The sequence below is a fragment of the Hippichthys cyanospilos genome, chromosome 10, assembly GCF_059441005.1.
Source record: "Hippichthys cyanospilos isolate Australia breed blue-spotted pipefish chromosome 10, RoL_Hcya_1.0, whole genome shotgun sequence".
Taxonomy (NCBI): Eukaryota; Metazoa; Chordata; class Actinopteri; order Syngnathiformes; family Syngnathidae; genus Hippichthys; species Hippichthys cyanospilos.
Window position 1 is genome coordinate 16,201,527 of NC_142378.1, and position 24,565 is coordinate 16,226,091.

Below are 24,565 nucleotides of genomic sequence, written 5' to 3' on the forward strand. Positions count from 1 at the left end.
AAAGTCGAGTCCCAGCCGACACGAATCCTGTAAAAATGTCCTCCTGTAGTGCTCTTATGAGAGATGAATAACTGCGTTAATAAATTGAAATCAGGAAAAACATTAATTTCTTTGGTTCTGATTTGGATGCCGCTTTTGTGCAAGGTTACGCTTCACTAAGGGCTATTTGACCAGCGACGTTTGAGAAAAAAAAAAATCTCGCAAAGCAACATGAAATCGTAAACTGCATATTAGGTTAACATTATAAACTTCCCATCTATTTTCTATCTGCATTGTTCTCTTTGGGTTCATGGGGGATCTGGAGGCAAAACCCAGCTGCTGTTGGCTCGGCTGTTTTCTTTTGATGCATTCATGTCAACGTGTGCTAGCATAGTTCGGTGATGGTTCGAAACAGATGGGTCAAAAATATGTTTAAAAAAAAAAAAAATCGACCGAAGATTTGTGTTTTCCGGATTGTTTTTGAACAACACAAGCTGATTTTTGAGGCGACTTGACCAGGATGACCCATTCTTGGGGTTGCTATGTGCAGCAACCCAGAAAGTTGGGTCACATTTTTTTGACTCACAATTAGGATTTTAGTTTTTTTTTTTTTTTGTTTTAACACAACTGTTTTTAGAGTGTAACATCAGCCCACATTCTACTGTTCACGGTTGAGATCAATTATACAACACAATTCTGTATCATAATTACAATGAATGTAAATGACAATTTGCTACATTATATCTAATTTGATTTACAAAATAATAGATACTTTGTATACTTAATAATTTCTACTAATTCTGTATGAGTTATTTACTAAGCGCTAAGCGTCGATGTGTGTGTATGTTGTTTGTTGTATTTGGAGCAATGGTTCCACCTTTTATTATTATTTTTTTTATTATTATATATTTTATTATATATGATTATTTTGTTCAGTTGTATCTTGTTTTTATAGTCAAGACTCTACAAGAAAGTTCTCAGCACGTGTAATTAAGAAGAGATGCTTGGTCTGCACAAAGCCAATTGCAGACCAGCTAAACTGAATTCTAAGTCTAAATTCTAATGAATTTCCACTTATAAATTCAGTGACATTGGATCAATCACCCACCAAAACATAAGACAAGGATTAACTAAAACACGAGACGCAATATGGTTTGCCATGATTTTATTTCCTTTTTTTTTTCAACAGGTAAGTATTTTCCGCTTTTCGCGCTAATGACTTTGGCACTACTTTATTCGAGTGACATCTTAAACTGGTTTTAAATGAAATATCGATTCAAAGCCTTTTTCTTCTGGCAAACTCATTAGCTAATAAAAATATGTTTACTTTTTTCCTCCTTACACAGAAAATAAAAACACTTTTGGACCCCCTCAAAATTGGGGAATTAAAATAGTTGACATTTGTATCACAAATCAATATAATGAGACCAAAAACTAAAACATAAAAACTGTACAAAAACTATACAAATCTTTTAAAAATCCCGGCAATATAAATGGTGCAAAGGCTATATAATTTTACCTTGTTGTGTCACTGGCCAAAAAGCAATTTAAAACAACAACAACAAAAAAACATGGGCAGTTCATTTCTTCTGCTGGATGAAATTCAGATTTACTGGGTGTCTGACATGGGGAACCATGGGCAGGTTTGGATTTGGATGCACCGCAGAGCCTGAAGACAGAGCAAGAAAAATTATGATAGTAAAACAAAGTTGCGTCATTCACATTTAATGATGACATGGCTTCCATGCCCAAAACTGTGGGAGCTTAGTTATATGAATAAGTCGCTAGAACAGGAAGTAAACACAACATCATTTCATTTGGTTCATTCTTTACTTGAGGTATGACTCTCCTGTGAATACATTTTGGGGGGAAATAAAGTGAGTGAGAATAGTGGGTATGTTATACAGATGGCTATATAAAATGTTCACAGTTTAGATAAGTGGTTCTCAAAGCGGGGGTCCGTGAAATAATTTGGGTTATTAACTATTTCGGTGCCAAACATTATCTGAAAAGGCAACCCGTAGAGTGCCGGCGATTTCCGGCATTTTGACGCATCTTTTAAGGCCGACAGAGTATTGTATTGTATGACTAAGTAGACATTGGTGGGACCGGATCGGATTACCTCTTTTCCTAGAAAAAGAAAGTAAGACGCTATCTTATTCCATTCCTTGGTTATCGCTGATTGAAAATAGGTCATTTGAGTGACACCAAGCTATTTTGGACAAAAGAAGGAAAGGAGCTTTTTTGACAAAAACATATTTTTAGTAGAATCTTAAACATCTCTACAGTCCTTTCCTTCCATATACCATGAACAAAAACTGTGAAAATGTTTTTTTGATGGCAAAATAATTTGCGTATGTATTGAACTACATTGAAACCGTGCTCGATCGGCATTGTATTAAGGGGAGTGTCATCTACCCATTCAAAAAAATAAAATAGGTGATAAGAATTCTTGTCAATTGCACACAACCCAAGTATTTCGCATGACGAAAATTTTCGTACATGGCACCGAGTTAAGAACAATTTAATGACAGCGAAAATGAATGTGTTAGTTTTATTTTACTTTAAATTAAATTGTGAACGTATTCAAGACTCTTCAATAAAGCAAACAATTCAACCAGTTTAATATATCATTAAAAATGCAATCGACTTGAAATTTGTCAAAATGCATTTTATGTCTCTAATTCATTTCTAATGAAGCGATGAAATGGACTCAGTTTGTTATCAGGCGTGCAATTTGCAATTTTTCTTTTCTAAGCAAATATACTTGTCAAATTGAATCTGCAGGTGAATAAAAAGGCCACTCATGTTTGGCTTAAATGATTTGTTTTGTTTCTGCAAACATTTGTAATGGGGGTCCTTGGAAAATGTGCTTTCTAAAAGGGGTCCCTGACTCCAAAAAGAACCCCTGGTTTAGATGTTTACCACTTACTTACAGTAAAGGTTAGAAAACAAATACGGAGCCTACTTTTAGTTCAACTGTTAAACGGTATTTATTCTTTGAGGAAAATTCGGAAGACATTTTACACTATTCCCCATGCATTAAAGAACAATGCAGGCGCAACTTACCATATTGACACCTGCTACCATTTTCATCTAAGGAGATGGTGAACTCTGGTTTTTGACACTACGTACGGCCATATTGGACAAAAACAAAAAATTACCAGTGGGAAAAAGCACATGCAGGCCAGAACTGAGTGTGTGGTTCTACAAGCGCCTGACGGGCAAGCTTGCACCAATGGGGCCAGCTGGGCACAACCACAAAAGGCAATATGGGTCGGGCAGGTGCCCTATGAGCTGGCCGCTGGCCAAAGGTCGAATGCCAATTACGTGCAATTAAAATGTGGGAAGCAGATTTATTTTTAACCCTCATTTTACCCCAAAAAAATCAAATGACATATGTTACCACTTAAATCATGCGCAACTGACGCAAATGTTTGAATGAATTAAAATCATAAAACATGTGTCTTTGCGCACCCTCCTGGCACTCCTTTCAAGACAAAAGAGTTGCAGGTGAAGGAAACAGACCAAAAAAGAAACAAAAAAAACCACACCTCGTGTGGCCATAATCATGACTGGGGCCAACTTTTAATCATTACCCTGGTGCATGTTATTCATTGGAAATTATAGTATTTGTCCTGTCATTATTTTTTCAAACATGAAAATTAAATGAGTACTTTCAATAGTAAAAACTGGCTTGACAACTTACCTGTTTGGTAGCCACTGTTTCCCTGCTGGATGAAGTTCTGGGGCATCCGGTATGGCCAGGAAGGAGACAGTGCATACTGGGGTGTTTTATTGTGCTCCCACAGCTGAGAACCTTGGCTCACACTAATGTACTGGGAAGGGTGGCCCAATTCTGGAAAGAAAATACGTCATAAAAGATATTACTATCGCTTTTCAAGAAAAAAAAGGCGTGTGCATTGAACCACTGAAACGGCATCATCAAGTTAGCCCCTCAATTGTAATGATTCAGATTTTTGTATTCCTTCATGAACGCTATTAGATGCATTTAAAAGAAGACATTTGCAACAATCAGTCTTCTGCCAAAAATAAGGACAGAGCCAGTGACAAACTCAGTTTCAAGACTTTTTTTTTTAAATCGCTAAACAAAGCCAAATAAATGACAGTAAATTGTAAACTGGGAAAAAAAAAAAAAAAAAAAAAAATATATATATATATATATATATATATATATATATATATATATATATATATATATATATATATATATATATATATATATATATAATAATGGGTATATTGTATACTATAGAATACACATAAGGGACAGTGCCCTCTACAATTATCGGTCAGTCACGAAAAAAAATCTTTACAGTAATATGTTTAGCGTCCCCTCAACTATTAAAAACACAGTCGTCTGATTAAAATTGCACTTGCTGAATATGAATCAAGCAGCAAAATCCACATTTTTATCTATAACGGGGGGCTGCCATTTTGCTACTGGCTGTCAAACTGAAATCGCAGTGCCTAAAGGTTCACCTAGGGAATGTCGCATGACCAAAACGCAGAAAAGAAGTGATATTCCGAACGCTTAACGTGCAAATTATTATTGACTTATTATCACAAGACTTCTCCTTTGTTAACATTACAGTGCTTCCCAACCAACCAGAGGCATATATTTTAGATTTGGAAAAATGTCACGAAACGCAACTAAACAAAAATGTCACAAAAACATGCAGGTTAATGAAATCTGACAGAAAAGCATTCAATTGTTCTGCCCTGCCACTATGTATCGCTATCTTAGCTAGATGAACAATGATGCCATTTCTTAGCAAGGCAGGAAATTAATCATTTTCAGACCAATTAAGTGAAATAATTTGCCGAGGAACACCTGATTTGTCCCGGCACTCTAACCGGAGGAAGCAGAATGTTAATCACGGTTTTAGAAATCGTAAATGTTGAGATAATCCTTGCAATTTTGTGTTTGTGTTTCACAAGCGGGGACGTAGTGTCGGATATTTTGTGAAAACCTAAGGCCTTTCCCAAGCTACTCAATTGCCGCCAGCACCCTGTCGACATTTACGTTGACCCATGATGACCGCTGTTGAGATAACCCCACCCCCCTGATGATTAGGTTTTAGCATTTGACCCAACCAATACTAAGATAAAATGTTGGTACCAGTACGTCATCGGTCATAACATTTTATTAAAAGACAGAACCACATAAGAAAGCAGAAAGTGCCACCAGAGTTGACCCAGTGAATACCTGACTTGACCACAGTGCCATTCCCCATTAGTGAAGCAGGTTGTGCCAAGCGACTGAGCCAGTGTCCTTCACGTCCTGGGCCGCCAACGCTCATTGGTCTTCCCGCCGGCTGTGCGAAAATGATGCTAGGATCATTCAGGTTCATGGCGTTGTGGCTGCCCCCGGAGCTCGCGGCGCTTCCCGATGCTGCGCGAAGAGCCAATTTCAAGCCGGGCGGCGAGGGGGCGTTGCCTGTGTTTGTAGTAAGGACAGGGCCGTGGATGGGCCAAGAGGGAGAATGGATGTGAGCTGGGTGGTGAGGCTGCCCCTGCGGTGAGTGGGGCTGCTGCTGGTGAGCGGGAAGAGGCCCTCGGGCAGTGAGTGTCCGTAGGTGAAACTGGCCGGGGTGGGAAGCGGGGAAGTTGAAAAGGGAATGTGGGACCTGCGGATGAGCGGGCTGTTTCTGGGGACCTGACGAAATGGTTTTATTTTTAGGGGGCTTGGGGGGATTGGAGGACTGAGGGGAATTTTGAGACACTGCTGTGGGTTGTGGAGAATAGGGTGGAGTCTGGCGACTGTCAGACTAAAGAGTGAATGGGGGGGAAAAAAGAAACATTCATTACACCTTTCATACCATTCTTACACACCGTAGAAGGTAAAATTCAAAACAATGATTTTAAGTGTCCAGTGGCTATTTTTTTTTGGTTATATAATACCAATGCAGATTTAGTGTTGATTATGTATCAATACATTAAAAGATCATCTGTAAGAAACAGGATTGTTTGGATTCAATCTGTCCAGCAATTTGAGAAACCAAACACTACACAGTTAAAGCAAAGGGTGCATCACGTGTCTTTAATTGCGCATTCCTGAGTCATTGGTCCTCTGTTTGCAAGCTAACACCTACATACCTACCAGAATTTCCGATGAAGGGAGAGGCAGTACATTTGTTTTGGGTAAGAAAATCAACCCTCAATGTCATCATTTGACTGACGTCTGCTAAAGATGACAATGCGATTTACAAATGTGCCGTTTGCATATCAGAATTATTACCGTCATACACAAAAGGACACTTTGCTTGATGTTCCAAGTGGGAATAAGATATCAAATATCAGCACTGTTTAACAATTCCCGGTTCACGATTTTGCAGACGCAAAGAAGACCTCGGTGGTCTGTTCTCAAGCACATCTAAACCGCCCTCGTGCATATCTGGAATGAAATACACAAAACGTATGTTGCTTATGCATTATGTTGAATGCATGCAACGAAAACTTTAAGAGCCATTAAAAAGTTGACTTGATGTGGCCAAACTATGCATTCCAGAATTAGCACTACATTTATAATACACATTTTTTGCAAATGTTGGGTTCAAACCTACTTGTCATGTGAGATGAAAAAATAAATCATTAAAAAACAACAACCTTAGTCTAGCAACAAATTATGGAATTTGTTTCTATGACTATTCCTACCAAATACTAGTTATTACATCATACAGGCATATACTATGAGGTGATATTTTTTTATATTTTAGATACTGTATTGGAACACTTTTTTGGCCACTCCACGAATAAATATATTTGTCACGGGAAATTAGTCAAGTTCCAACAGGACTAAATGTAAATGTTTACACACTTTTCCCTGTCCTTTAACTATGTAGACGACACATGAACACTTTTTGAGACAGCGAGGAATCATACCACATCAATGATGTCATCTCCTTATAAAAAAAAAAAATTCTGCTCCGCTACAAAACACTCCATTCTAGATTGCACAATACATATAAACTCGGCAAATTTTGGCGAATAATTAGTGATCACGGATCTTGAGAACCGGGAGGGATTAGCCCAGAATTTCAAGGCGCGCCAGTCGCAAAGGTTACTATTTGTTCATTTCTTTTCTGTTCGATCCTTCACTGTTGAAGTTGTACCAATGATTAAAATTACAGACCGCTCTCATGTTTCATTGACAATGTGCATAATCGGTGACTGTCCAAATACATTTTCCCTCTACTATGTGAAATACGTGACTGACACTCTGGGTACACGAGAGGAACCAAACAGAGTTCCACGAGGATTTGACAATGGCTGTTTGTGAACTGAACTTGTAACCAAGGAAACTTTTGTGGTTTGTTTTCCAAAATTAAGTTCATTGTGTGTTTTGTTCAACACACAAAGCAAGTTTTTTTTTTTCAACACATGTTGAGAGTAGAAACTATTAGTTCAATGTGTGTGCGTTAGTTTTTTACTGTGGCTCAATCAACCCCAGTTTCAAATGTGTTGTTACTCACACTCTCCGAGGGTAGCCTGGCCCTTCCAGGACCGCCTGGTGCTGTCTGTGAGACAGCGATGGGCTGAGAACTCACCAAAGACCGCACAATGTGAGGAACTGAGAAAAAAACATGCGGGCAGAATTGCAACTAAAATGCAGTTTGCAGATAGACTATAATTATGACTATTACTTAAACTAAACAAATGTACATATTGTGTACAATATATACATATTGGAAAACAAAAAAGCATAGGAAAGATTGCGTACTGTAGTGCCAATGTGTTAGTTAAATGAACTGTAACACGCAGTGATGGTTACCTGATGCCACAGCCGTTCTCTGCTTTAGATGGCGATATTCGGGGCAATCTCTCCGTACATGACCAGGGTCCCCACACTGAAAGCAACGCCTGTCTTTTTGCTCACGCTCTTCATCTTTAACATCTTCATCTTTGTCGTTCTCTTTCTTTTTCATCCTGATATCAAGAAAAACAATTGTTATGTACAAGAAATAGCAAACAAAGCAAGTCATATGCAGCTCGTCCAATCTAACTGAAGATAGAAGTACCGTACTTCTTGTGTGCCTTGAGTGCTTGGTACATGTTTACTTGAGATCTAGGACAAGTATGCATTTTCCCCTTCCTTCACTGTCCGGCATATCAGTCTAAATATTTCCTTTTTTTGGGGGGGGGGGGGGGGGGAAATATTTCCTTTTTTTGGGGGGGGGGATTTCCAAAACATTTTATATTTGCTAACATTGGAGTTTGTTATTGGCTATTTTCAATACCTTATTTGTCATTTATTACGAACATTCTGGGCCTATCATTTGAAAAGAGCAAATTTATAAATTACCTGTTATTTTATTCTACACTCCCTCTGTTGGTCATTGTTATAGTTCATATTTCTTGACTGGGTTGTAAGTGTGACGACAAATTTATAGCATGTTACTTGGCCAATAAAGCTGATTCAGGTTCAGAATCCCTATAAAAGAGGAGCAGTTACACACCTGAATGTGATAGAGCAGCTATAGAGCAGGGATGACTGTGATTACTACACTTTACTACAGGGGTATTAAAACTTTTTTTCCTCGAGGGACACATAAGGAAAAACCAAATGATGCTAGATCCATTTTTTTGTTTTCATTTTTTACTGATTTATCAAGAAAACCAATATCAGTCAAGCAAGCAATCTCATTGTTTATTTATTACAGTGTTTTGAAACCTGAACAGCTTTCTATTCTAGTATTTCACCAGATTTTGTGTTGATTAGAGACACCGAAACCCACCAAAAAATCTTAGTCTCTGCACTGAAAAGCAACTGAACACTATGTCTAGTTTAATTCCAAAACAGGAGCAATCTGTCATAAACTAACCATTTTTGGAGCCATTACTTGGGACTCATTTATGTCATATGTTCACAATTTGGACCTTGACAGAGCAGAAACTGAGAGAAACCAGTTTTGCACGTAAATCTGTCATTCACAATAGATGCATATTTAGAAAAGCTTTGAAATAAACAAAAAATAACAGAAGCAAATGTCATTTGTCACACACTCGCATGCACACACACACACACAAAGGGACAGTGCGCCACAAACGGCCCGGGCATTTAGTTTGGACATCCTTCTTTTTACTGTATTTGTGCTGGTGGTGCCTGGATTGGACATGGATGCCTCAAGGAATGTTCAGTCAAGGAACAAGAAAAGATGTGCATGCCATCCCAAATACATATTGCAGCCCAATCGTAGGAAAAAGAAGTTTCAGTCATAGCATAGTTTTGTTTTGTGAGTGAAATGATAAGAGTCTAACCTGCGTCTTTTGGGACAGTCCTTCATATAATGTCCGATCTTCCCACAGATCCTGCAGCATCTGTCATTTGGTGCCAACTCGCCATCCGTCAGAACTTTTGCGTCAAAGAAGTAGTCCTACAGCAGGGACAAAGAAATATTTCAAAGAGCTTATTTACACACTGAACTACTACCAGTAGCAGGACCTGTTCTATTATGCAAACTGTTGCGTTTTTCCATACCACTTCAGTACCAGGGACCGGGTAGAAGGGAGTTCCAAACACCTTTCGCCCATTTATGAAAGCCTTCATGATGAAGTTTGTCACTGTAAGAGTAAAGGTGATGTTTCAACAGAAAGCAATGATCTGCTTTAAGGTTCTGCAACTGTTTCGAGAATTACGCAAATACTGATTTTCACAATCTTTGCTGCTGTACTGTTTTTGGATCATTTTGTTACATTACTGTACTATGAAATACTGAGGTATAATTACAGCCATTTCCCAAGTAACATTTCTTGGTGATTACATTTAAGTTTATGCAAAAAAAGTCAATATTTACTGTGTTCAATCTTCTTTTTCAAGACCACTGCAATTCACTCTAGCATTTAATTCAATTAATGTCTGGGCCACATATTGACTGATGGCAAAGATTATTGCATAATTCATGCTTAAAGTTTGTCAGAATTTCAGAGTTTTTGTTTGTCCACTTGCCTCTTAAGGAATGACCACAATTTCTAAACAGGATTAAGGTCTGGAGAGTATACTAGCCATGGAGACAACATTCTGAAGTTTTGCCATTCATCTGATTATTCTTGGTAACATTCTGGAGAACATGCAAATTGCCATCATAAAATTGATATTTGTGTATATTCTAACATGGAAGCACTTGCCGCCGTTAATCCCGCTCAATATTTTGCAGGTTTATCACAAGCAAATTACTCATCTGACCAAATAAGAAAACAGTACACTGGTCAATTTAACAAACCAACCTTTAAACAATCTTTGATTGGTGGTAAAAATACATACTTTTACGAGAAACTCCAGCTCCAAGATTATGATTCAAATCAAAAGGATCTGAGAGGAAAGAAGACAAGAGGGTCAAAACAAATTGCAATGCTGTTTTAAACACAACAAATTAGCAACACAGCTCCTTTCATTGAAGCACCTTCTATTGCAATGCATTTGCTCGTCCACTGTTTTTCAAAAGTGGTGAGGCGTTTCTTTTGGCGGATGCTGATGACGTACTCTTTGAAGTCAAACTCCTCGGTGTAGAAGCGCAAGAGGCCCAACCATAGCTCACCCACAGATTCTGTATTGTGCTCTACCTGCGATAGACGCTGTCGCTGTGTAAACAAGTAAAAAATTGATCAATTATGATTTTTATTTTTTTTTTGAACAACACAATATTAGTACATTCTCAAAAGCAACTGCAGTTTTTGTCTCACCAAATCTTCAAGGTCATCAAAGAAGTAGGCATTCCAACCATCTACTATTCTTTGGGGAACGCTTGGTCCGTCAAAGATCTAGGAGACAGCCAAAATGAATGTAAAAATTTGTCATCATAACGGTAAATCTTTAAACCTTGAGCACCATTTACATTCAATTGGTATGGGTAATTAATACCTCCTGCAGGACTGGGATGACTGGAGGCTGCCTTTGCTGCAGAAAGTAAAGCACCATCAGGATGTATGCATAAGATGAGAGACTCCCTCTGGATGCATCTCCAATGTCACAACGCTGTGAGCACAAAAGTCCAGTTGTGACACCACAACCTTGTAACACAAGCAGGGCCAGCCCTACCGAAACTCCATTCTCAATAGTTCTTTCTTCGGTCTCTATTTAGAATGTAGATTGACCCCAATAGCCCTGATTAACATTTAATGAAAGACCTGTGATATGAAACAACTAGATTTTGGATGTAAAATAGCTAATAGCTAATATCGGATATTTGTTACAGTAAAGCTATCACTTTAAGCCTGTCAATCTCCTTTCAATGTATGTTTTAACGATTTTGGATGTAAAATAGCTAAGAGCTAATATCGGATATTTGTTACAGTAACGCTATCACTTTAAGCCTGTCAATATCCTTTCAATGTATGTTTTAACCAGTATAAAAATGGTAGTAGTAGTTGTATTAGGATTAGAGTATTAGCACCTGTAACAGATTTTTATTACATAGTGTTAGTAGATTAAGACTTGCATCTGCTAATCAATGGCACAAGAGTGCTTGAATTGCTTGGTTATCATGAGTATCAATTCTGACGTTGCACATTTGCCACTGATGACTTTGTATCCAAGAAAGCTACAGTGTCCCTCTGTAAAATTCATTGTTGCATGATCACTTCATATGAACTTGTTTACTTCAGTTTTGAAGTTATTCTTCTTATTATAAATATTTTTAAAAAATTACATGTTTTATTCAGGTTGTTTGTAAACCATCTACTGCTAATAAGTGTTGTCAAATGGCATGTTGAAATATGGTCGTTTTGCATCTTGGAAACATTTGGGATGGAGAGAAGTGGTGGTGGGTGTCTGCGATATGGTGGTTGTGGAGGGGGGCAATTTGTTCGGGGTAGCTCTGAAGACAAGACTGACTTGTTCTCACGTTCCACCGTTAACTAGAGCTGCCAAAATGTAAAACTAGATTTAAGGACGCAACAAGACACAAAATTCACGGTTCGGTTCTATTTATTAGGCACGGTTAAGTATTTTTTAGATGTTACTTATTTACATGGCTTAGACTGGGCAGTTGAAGTTCATTTTTTATAAAGTTGTATAATTGTAACCTTGTATCCTTAAGTATTCCACCAATAGCTATTTTTTTGTTTGTTTGTTTTTTATCTTAATATTGCATTTGTTAAAAAATCAAAATTACAACAATTGTCATCTCGGTCATTTATCTAAGGATTGCATGGATGACAGTAGTGCAGTTGATCAAAAATTAGAATTGTTGTCTGAGTATCCTTTCTAATTTTATTAAGTGCTCAGTGTTTGGGACCGATAATTACACCACTTAACACAACTCAGATAATGTCCAATTAAACAAAATGGGAATACAGTGGGCTGTTTCTTCCAGTCCCAAGTCAACTGTTAATGACTACAAGAGTACACTATTAAGACATCTTATTTTTGGCTTAATGTGTCAATTAGAGAGGTCAGAGAACCAACCATAGCCCTGGTCTGCTATGTGTTTCTAACATACCTTTGCAAAGACCTTCATCATATATCCAAGGAACTGCACACGTTGATCCAGGGCTGCATACATAGCCAGCATTCTGGTGTTATGTTGAGCCTATCACAAATTACCGACTCAAATTTGATACAGTTTCTCCAAAAATAAACGAGACAACCCTCTAAGCTAGTCTTCACTCACCAAAGTGTTGTAGAGACTGACGTCTCCCTCCAAGCCACTCTGCCTGTGTTCAAACTTCACAATAGGCACTTTTGCTGTTGTGATAGGCAAGATGTTTCTCAGCCCTTGTGTTCAGATATAATAGAGAACACATTCGATGAGATTAAAGGTTACAAGCAGAATGACAGGCGCAAGGTTTCAGTTAAAACATCAGCTTTCTCCTCTGTGAATGCAGGTGTACACTGGCAACCAATTCAGTGCTGTGAAAAAATATTGCCCTCTTCCTATACAATGCTTGAGATTACCCCCAAAAAATAAGTATCAGGCAAACATAAGTAAGTAAACATAGGTAATTTTTAAATGGTGATTGTAATTATTAAAGGGGAACATGAACTGTAGGAAAAAGTAACTGCCCCTATACCTGTCAGATTTTTTTTTTTTTTTTTAACGGCATAATAACTGTTTTAAGTTTTCAAATCCAAACTGCCGGGTAGGCATTTGCACACTCATTGACCAGTGTAGTTGGAGTTTAGGTAATGAAGTACCATAAAGCATGTGCACCGAAACCCTTTTTTAGATCATGCAATATTCACTCACCTGCATGCTTCTTTAGGACTTTAGCAAGACCTTCGATGATCTCCTTACAGTTCAGCTTCTATGAAGACAATTTAGCATTAAATATCAGAGATACCTCTCAAATCATAATGCACATATAACTACCTCTGCAGTTTCGTGACCCTCCAGAGTCATGCAAATGTCAAGGTCACTGTCATGGAACCCAAAGCCATTCTTGGAGGAGCCAAACAAACACAGCTGTGCTTTATCTGCACAATCACACAAATGAAAAACATTTATCACAAGTAAGTCCAATACGTGAGCTGTCTTAAATATTGTTTTTACCAAAAATTCAGTTCATTAGTAAGTTTAGAGTTTGCCGTCCATAAATATTGTGACATTGAAAAGTTTCATCTTTCATCATGAATTTAAAATTAAACAAACATGGTGTGCTTGTACTGGAGAAATTCTGCTTCGATTTGAGGGTATTGCTATATACAGTAAATCAGGTGATCAGTGTATGAATTAAAACCGTTATACTAGCCGGCAATACTAGCAGTTCAATTTCAGCCAAATGCTTCGAAAAAAATTGGAATAATAATAACAGCTTTGTCCTTACAATATTTTTGTACTGGCCTGTATTATCCATGTCATCGCAGTTCTTACCATTGTACTCCTTTCTTATGAACCTTTCCAGGCTTGCAAGGATCTGCTCTCTCTTCTGCTGCTCTGCATGTGTTGGCGCCAGTTCATCTGTAACAGAGGCAAACATCATGAAACATCAACCTTCAGATTTGGTCATTTAAAGAAGCTTTACAGGGGCACGAGACAGGACATTACAAGGATTTATTTCAACAAGAAACAATTCAACTATTAGTTAAATTAAGTCATACAAGGGAGCAATCCAAGATTATATGAAAACCCGCACATACGCACAGTGGCACAGTTTGCAAAGCCCATCAAGGATCTCTCTGAAATGGTTGTTCATTGGAGGCAGGGTCTTCAACTCAATCTTCTTGAAGTCGTCGGGACATTCATCTTTCAGGTGCCCATCTCGTTTGCAAATACTACACACGACATTTGGAGGCTGAAAAGAAATATGTTGGAAAATTCAAAGAAAAAAAATACAAGAATGTGGCAATTTCTGAGATTTCTTGTGGAAAACGGTCGGTCTTTATTACCTTTCCACCAGTGAATATCATCTTATCAAAGATATAGTGAAGTTCTCCTGTTGTTACAATCCCTTCTTTTTCAGGGTAACACTCTTCCCCATCGTCACCCTTGACGTCTTTGTGCAGTAAGCCATTGATAGAAAGGGAAGGGTGCTGAGAAGCTTTGTCCTCTTCACTGAGGTCCATAACCATGAGGCTCCCATCAAGTGTCCTCTCATCCTCGCTTATGGACTGATGTGAACTTGTGTTTTTGTTGCCCACATTTTCATCATCGGCCATTGATTGCTGGAATGTCACTCGAACGTTCTCATCTGTTAGCTTGTTAGCGCAAGTTGATACAGTCTCATTCATCTCAACTCGGGACGAATTGCGCCCTTGCTTGCCATCCATCTTGCTTTTCTGCTCCATCCTGCCTTCTCTCTGTGGGCACGCAAAATATTTATAAGCTGCACGGAACCGCTCCTGTATATACTCAAACACCATTTGGCTGTTCAAGCTTCGTGCAACGTTCCTCTTCAAGGCAAAAGGATCTAAGTGAAAAAAACAGAAACTTGTCAGTTTTTGCATTTGTCCAGAGACTTAGGATCGACAAAATAATGTACGAACTTTACCTTCGATAGCAAGCCGACGACGAGGCCAGTTCTTCATTTCCCGGGAGAGAAGCGCTTTTAAACGAATGATGATAATGTATTCTTCCAATGCAAACTCAAGAGTGTAGAAACGCAGGAGTTCCAACCATAACTGTCCCACTGAGGCATCTTCACACAATTCAAAAGCCAGTCTGGCCTTTAAAGGGGTCAATTTGTAAAGATGTCAAAATCCGTCCAAAAAAGGGAAAAGAAAAAAAAAATGTAACTTTTGTTAGCATACAGCAAAGCTATCAATATCTATTCAAACCAGACTCACCAAGCCACGTGAAATCTGAGCCTTATCAGGTTTACTGCGCTCTGGTTTTGATCTGCCTCCCCCCCTAGCCTCGTTTCGATTCTCCACCTGTCCATCTGTGGTGTTCGAAGGTCTGCGCTCCCATTGCACATACATGCCTGACTGGATTCCTGTAAGATGATACTCATCCACACGTTTCACATCAAAGCCATCAATCTGAAAATGGGTAAAAATAAACAAAACAAAAATGAAGTTCCGCACAAATATTGTAGGGTTGGTCAATATTGTGTTAAAGGAATAGTACACTAATCTTGCCAATGTTGTTGTATACCTGCTGAATAATAACCATCAAGGCATTCCATTCTATCGCTAACTACATTATTTTTCATGTACAGCTAATACCACTAAAAATTTTCCACTTGCTGTTGACTGAAAATCTTATCACATATTCTCAAGGCTCAGGTTATGACCAATCCTGGCTCACCTGTCTTCTGGGATTGGTCAAGTAATGTCCGCAAAGTGAGCCACGAGTATTTGTTAGCTGAGCTTTGAACATGTGATGTCATGGTCAGTGGATAGCAAAGGCATTCAATGTGCATGAAAAATAATTTTGTCATCAAGTGTAGACAAAATAATAACTCTTTAAATGGCTATATAAGTGTAGTAATCCCTTTAACTCATTTAATCCCACAGACCTATTGTTATATTATTGTATAGTCCAGAGATCCAGCTAACTTTTGCAGTATTTTTTTTTCAAATGCTGTAATTCCCCAACTATAGGACACATTTCTTTCCCCCCCAAAATGAAGGCCAAAAGTATGGGTGTTTCCAATAAACGGTAACTTAAAGATGAGACTTTTTTTTTTTTTTTTTAAACAACAATTGAGGAAGATTGCATCCATCAGCCACATAAACCAAGTTATGACGTACAGATGTGCATTTCTCTATCGGACGTATTCTTACTTATGGTATTTACAGTAATGGGATGAGTTAGACTAGACATTGCACACTAAAGGTCCTCCTGCCCACTCACTCACCTGCAAGCCACACATTAGCTGTCAGCGGGCACCATATCCGCAACAAATGTATAACTTACAAATAAATATAAGCGTATTTGATGAATTTACAAAGATGAGATTTATTCTATTTTGCAAAAGTTTTTACTTTGTTGCCAAACTGCTGGTGCATCCTGTAAGAGGTAACAGAAAATACCAGGATTTTACTCGCAAATTAAGGGTGTGTCCCATAGTTGGGCAAATGAGGTATTTTCAGGTTTGGGTAAAGACGTGTTTTAAAATGGCTGGTACAAATCAATCAACTAAAATAATTTGTTTAGCAATTAATTAATTTTACCAAACGTAATTGATTACTTCATTACTTTAGTTCTTAAAGAAATTCTTACTTTAGTACTTCAATACATAAAAGGTTGATTACTTTAGTACTTAACTACACGCAGTAATCGATTACCTACTACCAGCCATTTTTAGATCCCCCCTTTATCAAAATATTTGGGGAAAAAAAAATGAAAATCGGTAATCAGGAAAGGCTGCAGTCTTTTTAAAAAGTCTCTGGAATTGGATGAGTTCATGTAAACTTTCTGATTCCTAATTTTCAAGTGCATTATTCCAAACAAGAAAACCTTTCCACCCCAGCTTTTTCGGAAAGTGTTGCATCCATAAAATTCTAAATCTGCAATTAATTGCTTAAAAAAAACATTAAATATCTTGTCTTTGGTGTGTACTCAAATATATGTTAAAAATGATTTGCAAATCAGTGTTCTATCCTTATTTACGTTTAACACAATGTCCTAACTTCTGCAGTAGGACAGTCGTGGTAGTAAGTTACCCTTTGCAGTACCTACCCAATGACCCAGGTAGACAGGGAGGATTGGCTCTTTCCTCTGCTGCAAGAAGAAGATAACCATGAGAGCGAAGGAATATGAGGGGATTCCACCCTCAGCCTGACAGTCAATGTGACATAGCTGCAGAAAAATGACAAGGCAGAGTTTAACTTTAAGTACCTTAAAAATGACTTTAAAAGACCAAAAGACATGAAGACGACATCTTCAAATTAAAAATGAGAAAAATTGAAGCCGATAGTAATTCTTAGTTTTTGCAGATCCTTGAGAAAGTATAATCCTACCCTGAACCTTTTGCCACATTTCAGGTTTTAAATGGACTTGTAAATGGACTTTCACTTATATAGCGCTTTTCTACCTTGGGTACTCAAAGCGCTTTACACTAACTAATCATTTACCTACTGATGACGCAGCATCAGGACCAATTAGGGGTTCAGTGCCTTGCTCAAGGACACTTTGACATGGTAATGATGGTCGGGGGATCGAACCCACAGCCTCTCAGCTGGGAGACGACCACTCTACCACTGAGCCATGCCGCCTCGCTTTAGGTTTAAAATATAAAGACAATAAGAATATTTTATTGTGAAGTGGAATATATAATACTTCACGCTTTTCTTTTTTTAACAAAATAAAAACAGAAAAGCAGGATGTGTGAAAACATTCACACCCCGGATTTAATACAATGTAGAACTCATTTTGCTGTATTTAAAGCTACAAGTTGTTTTTTTTGTTTAACTGCGTTGTCATTTGTGTACTCACCCTTGCCCAGTACCGAAAAGCTAGCACCAGGGGTAACAACCTGGGTTCCAGTTCAGTCAAGGCTGCCATATGATTTGTAGTGAGACAAGCAACATCATTGCCTGCACTCACCTTGCACATCAAGCCACTGTAAATTTCAAACAAAAACAAATAAGAAACAAAATTTATATCCAGACTTGTCAAAAGTACTTGATTTTTTGAAATGTGTGCCTCTACAACTCAAACTAACAACTATTTTACTGATTATAAAAACAGGACAGTTCCAAAGTTCTAAATTAACACCTGCTTACCTACCAGATGAGGGTTCAAATTCATTTTGGCGACTTGATAAAAATTAACCAGCTAGTTTGACTAGTGTTACATGAGGCAATCGTGTCAATCAGATATTCTTAGGTATCGAGTCTTGAAAATCGAGTGAAACTGGGAGAAACATTCCGATCCCCCCAGAATCATTATCGTCTTAAATTCCTAATTACCATTACGTTACCCTGTCAGGCAAGTAGAAAAGACCAACGAAAAGGAAATGAGCACATGCCCGGTTGCACCTGGCACCGATTGCAGGTGTGACTGAATATGTTCAATAGTTGCCCTAGCCTAGTGCAACTGACAATAAGATGATATTGCGCAAAGAAGGTGAAATTACATTTGAAAATGATTGGATTGCTGTGTCAGACGAGCTTTCCGTATTGAAAAAAAAGCATCTTTGTCATCTTTGCTGGTGTGATTGATCATTGCAGATTGTGTGGAATGCTGGACCTTCACTGTACAGTACTGGTTTCAGAATTGGTCCATTAAGTTGTTGGGTCAAAGCAAGGGAGGGTAATTAATTTTCCAAAGTGGCCATTTGAGGAAAACGAATGATTGTCAAGGGTCATGCAAACGTGGAAACCTCAATTGTTAAAATTGATTGTATTTAGAAAAGCCTGACATTATATTTCAATATGTCGTCAGAACCCCCCACCCCCACGCTATCATATGTAAATGTGTCACCATACTGTAGACGCAACATGGTACTGAAACTATCAATTTTTTCATAACCCTTAGGTATTGGTAAACATCTTCACAATGTGTAAGTTTTGGTAGTTGTGCTTGTACCTTGTCTTTTGTGTGAATGTATGTGTGTAAAAAATGTATACAAAAATGTATATAAGAATAAATGTAACTAACATGGTTGCATAAGTTTGCACACCTACTGAAACATAAACATGTGTGACATAATATTTTCAAAAACGAGAAGACAGAAACTGGACTGAACAATCACTGACCTTTTGACATCACGGCAGATAATGGCAGGTACTTTGGCATGAAAGTCTGACACTACGTCTGAAAATTCAGCTTAAAAGAGTAAGAAATAGAGTTAGTCACCCAATCACACATTAAAAAGAAATCAAGTCAGAACTTTCAAAAAAACATTTCAAGCGCTTACTTAATGTATGAAAGGTTTACCCATGATGATCAAAATGTAAATGGGAATGAGACTTACTGCTGTTTTTGAGAATATCGAGCACTTGAATCAGAACCTCTGGTTGTGTCATCTAGATGCAAAAGCATAGAGAAAAACGTGTAAGATTTCAAAATGCTTGCAGAATTCTGACATATAACAGAAAAAGACCAAGGTAAAAAATGCCAGTGTGTGTTCATACATCCAAAGCAGGCCTGTGCATTGACAATGTGCGGCGACCCAAAAATAAACCGTCAAATTAAAGGAAAATTCATAATCCATCCATTCACCATCTTAACCGCTTATCCTCACAAGGGTTGTGGTTGTGCTGGAGCCTATCCCAGTTCAGTCTTCAGGCAGTAGGCAGGGTATACCTTGAACTTGTTGCCAGTCAATTGCAAGGTGCCCACAAACGAGCAACCATTCTGACTCACAAACACATTTGGAGTGTCCACACATGTTTTTGGCGGTGGCGGAAACTAGAGTATGCGAAGATAACACAGGCAGACATGGCAAGAACATGCAAACTCCACCCAGGAAGGCTGAAAGCGAACCCGTGACATCTGCGCTGTAAGACAGACGTACTAAGCAGTTTTTTACCCTGCCACCTGGAAAGTCATTATCTTTCCAGAAATTCCTGATGGCCACCAAACCCTTGCCCCTTCATCGTCGACATTTAATTTTCATCAGTGTACTGTATTTACATTGTTTGTTGGCAGGTGTAGCACAATAAAATTTCAAAACATATGAAATTTACTAAGAAAGTATCACAATAAATGATCGTATTGTACGTTGTTGTTGGTTTGATGCCACTGTTATACTGATGTTAGCTCAGAAACATTTTTTGGGGCAATTGACTTTCAATTCTCAAGAATATAATAATAAGTCAATAATACGGACATCTTTGTTTTGTTGTAGGGACATCTGTACCAACAAATCATGTTAATCACGGTTACAAACATCTCGAATTCTGATTGTGATTCGGAAATCAGAACAGATGCTATACGTTTGGTAGAGAACTGCACAATATCCACTATTTGTGACTGACATCTAAATTTCCTTGAGACTTTACCAGCCTCCATGTGAAGCTTTAAATAAGAGTTAGTAGTACAATTTGCAAAGTGTTCACACTTGCAGGTAAGCCTCTCAGTAGTACTAATTATTGTTTTTTATTGAGGGAAAATTTTAGTTTGATGACGGACAACAGACGGAATTGGAGATGGAAATGGCGATTAAAATTTGGCTGACAGAACGATGGATCGACAATTACAACATGAATCACCTTAAAAAAAAGACAAACTGATGGAGACAGAAAGGGGCGCAGAGTGCCGATGAAATGTGAATAACGAAGATGCGACCCTCTGGTAATTAATTTGTTTCACACTTTTGTGGTAGTTGTCATGGACTACATGTCAACGTATTTACTAACACGTAATTCAAGAAATCATTGTATTTATCGAATTCTAATATAATAGATATGATAGTGTTTATTGCAATAAAGATGAATTAAATGTATTGCTTGTATGTGCAGCTAATGCAATTTTTAGGCAGGGAGAAGGGCTGGGGAGAAATTGCAATTTGGGTACTTTTCATAATTGTTCAGTCCAGGGATGTTCCCTTCTTTTTGCCCCTTGAGATTGTTTCTTTCACACCCACAATAGTAGGGATAGAAATTATGGGTTCTATGTAAAGCTAAGGCGCCAAATCTCGTGTCCAATGCTATCTTGCAAAATCTCTCCTTAAGAGTGTTTAGTTTCATTTAATATAACAGGCAGACTCACTGTGGATGGATGGTTGACATCAATGTTGATATCACTTGTCTTAAAGGCAAATCGGGTAAGACAAGAACCATAGAGATTAAGTGTGCAAGCTGGAAAATAAAGGAGAACATATGTTAGAAACATTCATGTGTATGGTACACAAAAGACAGAAACAGACCGTTTGTGGGGCTTTTCAAAAGCTGTGAAGAAATAGCCCCACACTTTAAAGTTCCTACTAATCAGTTAGGCATGAACTTATGGCCAAGCTCACATTATATCAAGGCCTTCTCCTTTAATTAACATACAACCTGAGAGGTGTTTCTTTATGATGTCCTCCATCCTAATAACCACAGCTTTTCGTTGCTCAAAGTCCTCCTCAGAAATCCCATGCTGCCTTGCTGCTTCCAGAACAGCTGTGTCAATGGCTCTTAGCTGTGAGGCAGAAGGGGGTGGAAGGGCACGTAGTTCATTCTCCTCCTGTTTTTCCTAAAAAGCAGAGCAAAAATAGATTTTTGCTTTCTTTCATTTCACCTGAAATCAACGGAAATTTCAACAGAAGAGCGACGGAGTAGAATTTAGTCAAATACAAATGTCGCATTCACCTACCATTATGTTCTTCTTGTGTCTCTTCTCCTTTATGTGTTTGTGTGCTGCCTGAATGTGTTCAATGTGAACTGAACATAGCTTGCATATGTACAGATATTTGGGGTATTCTGGGGATTGCTGTGAATAAATATACACACAAATAAATAAATCACATAAAATAGTTGTCTACACTCGGTTTTGCACTACTAGCACTGACACTACTAACTTGTGCAATTGATCGCAACACACAGGATTTGCTCATGCCCATTTTGGGGCAGTGCAACATTGCTACATTTGCAGATGTATACTCATCTCAATTTGTATACTGTAGTTTCACATGATATAAAGATTGATAGTGACCGAAAATATTCTCAAAATATTTCATAAAACCTGTCTGCAACAAACAGAGGCTAGTAAAACAGATCAATCATTTAATGTAACTTTAAAGGAAGAGATTGAAAATAAGGTGTTATTTTTATGTGAATATTAATTTGGTCAACACAGAGGAGTCAGCTCTTTAAGTAAGGTTAAGTTCTTCAGTGTTAGTTTTCCCAATGAAAGGCATGTGAAGTTATGTGGACACTCAGTAAAGCTCAGATGAATGAAAACATAAAATAATAAATACTTTAGCTCTGAATGTATTCTTGTTCAGCTATCATTAGAAACATGTGTTGTATCATGTAATAACAGTGTTTTTAACTAGCAGTTTCTTAGCATCCCTAATTATTGATTGAATATGATGGCAGAGTGTATATGTTTGGAGCAATGTGATGGTTATAAAATCTGGGATAAAGGCTATTGCATTGGCATCCATGTATTATTTGGTGTATTTATTTTGAAGATGGTCTTCACGTTATGTTATGTTACGTTATGTTGTAAGGACTTTGTTGGCATGTAGTTTTTAATGGTGTGCATGAAAAAAACAAGTAAGTGTATGAATATAAAATGAATACATTCTCATTTCACCCCTAGTTAGATGCCAAAATGCTCCCATACATCCAACTAACATGATGTACAGATCACAAATCAAAAGTAAGCCCCATTCATTAAAACGTACGTGCACCATGCGACCGGATGAAATTTTTACTAGCACACACTGTAAAGCTGGCTACATTTGCAGCAAATCGGTTGCGGTATCAAACTGCGCACAAAGTTTGAGTGTCAGAGCAAAAATTCCCTCGAAAAGTGTGTAAAATTTCAAATAAGATATTCAGATTTCAATCAAGAATATGAGAAGCATGAGATCAATTCTTCCCATACTTTTAAAAGTCTGTGAATGTAATCTCTAAAAAGCCGCTCCTCTGCCTGTCGGAGGCCAAGCTGTTGCTCTGTCAGTGATCCTTCCATTGTAATTGTCCCCACGGATGTGCACCCTTCAACAGTGTGATGCATCAGTGTGGACCTTTCAATCCTAAAAAGTAAAGCGCCAAATGTTTTAGCGGGGCTATACTTGGTGAGAAAAGGTAAAATTTCAACAAAATATTCTTGAAAACTCACCATGATGCTTTTCATTTCCTGAAGCTCCAAGGAAAAAATTGCATTCTAAATTGAAAGTTTCATGTGTACTTGGCCAAAGAGGAGAGTTGGTCTCTCTCTGGAACTGAGCAGTTGTCTGTAGAAAAGATACCCATATAAAAGAAGTAGTGTCCAACTACATATTTGGGCATGAAATTTTATTTACCTCTTTCTTCAGGACTTGTTCTTTCCAGTCCGTCTATTTAACCTTGATGAGCGTCTTTTCCCTGTATCCGATGAAGCGTGGACAGTCGCTTTTAACCTCACGTCCACTTTTGGGGCAATGGTGTTTTCTTTACTGTCAGTAGTTGTGCCAGTGCGCTCGCTCTGTGCATCTTTCTTCGTCAAGACTCTGCAAAGATTTAGGTAAATTAGGACAACGTTGCTTGTTTACCCCTTGTGCAGAATTTTGACCATTTTTGGGTCATTCTGCATCATTCTCACATATATGTCACACTCCTATGAGTGTGATAACAAAGCTGTTATGCAATGTTGAAATGTTGAATGTTGTCAACATATGGATGAAATTTCAGCTGCCTGGTGCTTTCTTCCAATGCTTTCCTTTTGATGTGAAATGCATTTGATGTAAAGATTTTAAAAAATTGATAACATGCAATACTGCATAAGGGTTAAGTGTACAGGGTAGAGAAACTGATTAAGAGATGCTGTTTGTCATTTTGGTGAAGTTGACACCATTAGAATAGCCCAGCAGGTAGATCACTTAAAGTCTGGGTAAAAGTGGGACAAAAAGTCAAATGCATGGAAACCTAACATCTCTAACTTCAATGCATTTAATTACAAAAAGCACAATTGAGGGTAGCTGCCACTAACCAGTGGGGGAGATTGTGGAAATATAGTTCCATCAACATTATAATTATACCTGTATGTAGCTCATGTAATATTAAGCACACATAGCAAATGTCTGCCCTAAGATATTCAACAAGAAAATTCGTTTGATATACAGTATATTAGCCTAGCGTTTAGCGTTTAGCAGTCTGTAAAACTCACTTGTTGGCTTTGTGTAGATTTTTTTTTATAAGAGTTTCAAAGGGGACCATAAATTAATGTAGCAGCATCAATAAATGATTCTGTTTCTAAGACCAAAAACTCCACACGCATTTTAGCCACTAATATAAAGCTAACAAATGATTTTAGTTTGTGAGATTGAGCAAAGTTCAGTATTCACATAAACATTAGTGCAATTATTTGGTTTTCATTGTTGGGAAAAGACTTCAAACAGCACGTGAACGGTTAAATTAGTTTAACTTTCAAAACATAAACAGGAGAGAACATCTCGTCATAATTACTAACTTCGGAAGGGAAGACGAACATTATATGCAAAAAAAGTGAGTCTTGTGGTTTGAGTAGACTTTCTGTGGAATACGTTGTCTTCGAAAGATAAAACCAAACAAATATTAAAAACAAAACAAAAAAGCTTGTGGCTC

General features: G+C 37.8%; 1 protein-coding gene across 1 annotated transcript; it reads right to left on the reverse strand.

Annotated features, from left to right (window-relative positions):
* Window positions 1–1,127: 1,127 nt before the first annotated feature.
* On the reverse strand, window positions 1,128–23,219 carry tut4 (terminal uridylyl transferase 4). The gene is made up of 29 exons (XM_088426222.1): window positions 23,103–23,219; window positions 22,866–23,016; window positions 21,627–21,743; window positions 21,329–21,506; window positions 21,042–21,130; window positions 19,303–19,354; window positions 19,085–19,154; window positions 17,820–17,946; window positions 17,064–17,183; window positions 15,224–15,418; window positions 14,929–15,103; window positions 14,327–14,847; window positions 14,082–14,232; window positions 13,812–13,898; window positions 13,311–13,414; window positions 13,188–13,245; window positions 12,612–12,715; window positions 12,441–12,530; window positions 10,862–10,975; window positions 10,684–10,761; window positions 10,404–10,581; window positions 10,265–10,312; window positions 9,482–9,564; window positions 9,262–9,377; window positions 7,775–7,929; window positions 7,476–7,573; window positions 5,210–5,771; window positions 3,689–3,838; window positions 1,128–1,648 (listed from the first exon to the last, which is right to left on the reverse strand). Exons 2-29 carry the CDS (start codon window positions 22,995–22,997, stop codon window positions 1,560–1,562), a joined length of 4,041 nt encoding a protein of 1,346 aa, XP_088282348.1. The 5' UTR covers window positions 22,998–23,016; window positions 23,103–23,219; the 3' UTR covers window positions 1,128–1,559.
* Between the last annotated feature and the right edge of the window lie 1,346 nt (window positions 23,220–24,565).

Excerpts from the sequence above, each read along its gene's own strand:
- tut4 (XM_088426222.1), bottom strand. The coding sequence starts at position 22,997 with ATGCATCACACTGTTGAAGGGTGCACATCCGTGGGGACAATTACAATG. Across the intron at positions 15,104-15,223 it reads CTCAGATTTCACGTGGCTTG|GCCAGACTGGCTTTTGAATT; the intron begins GTGAGTCTGGTT and ends ACCCCTTTAAAG. Across the intron at positions 3,839-5,209 it reads TGGCACTGTGGTCAAGTCAG|AATTGGGCCACCCTTCCCAG; the intron begins GTATTCACTGGG and ends TTTTCTTTCCAG.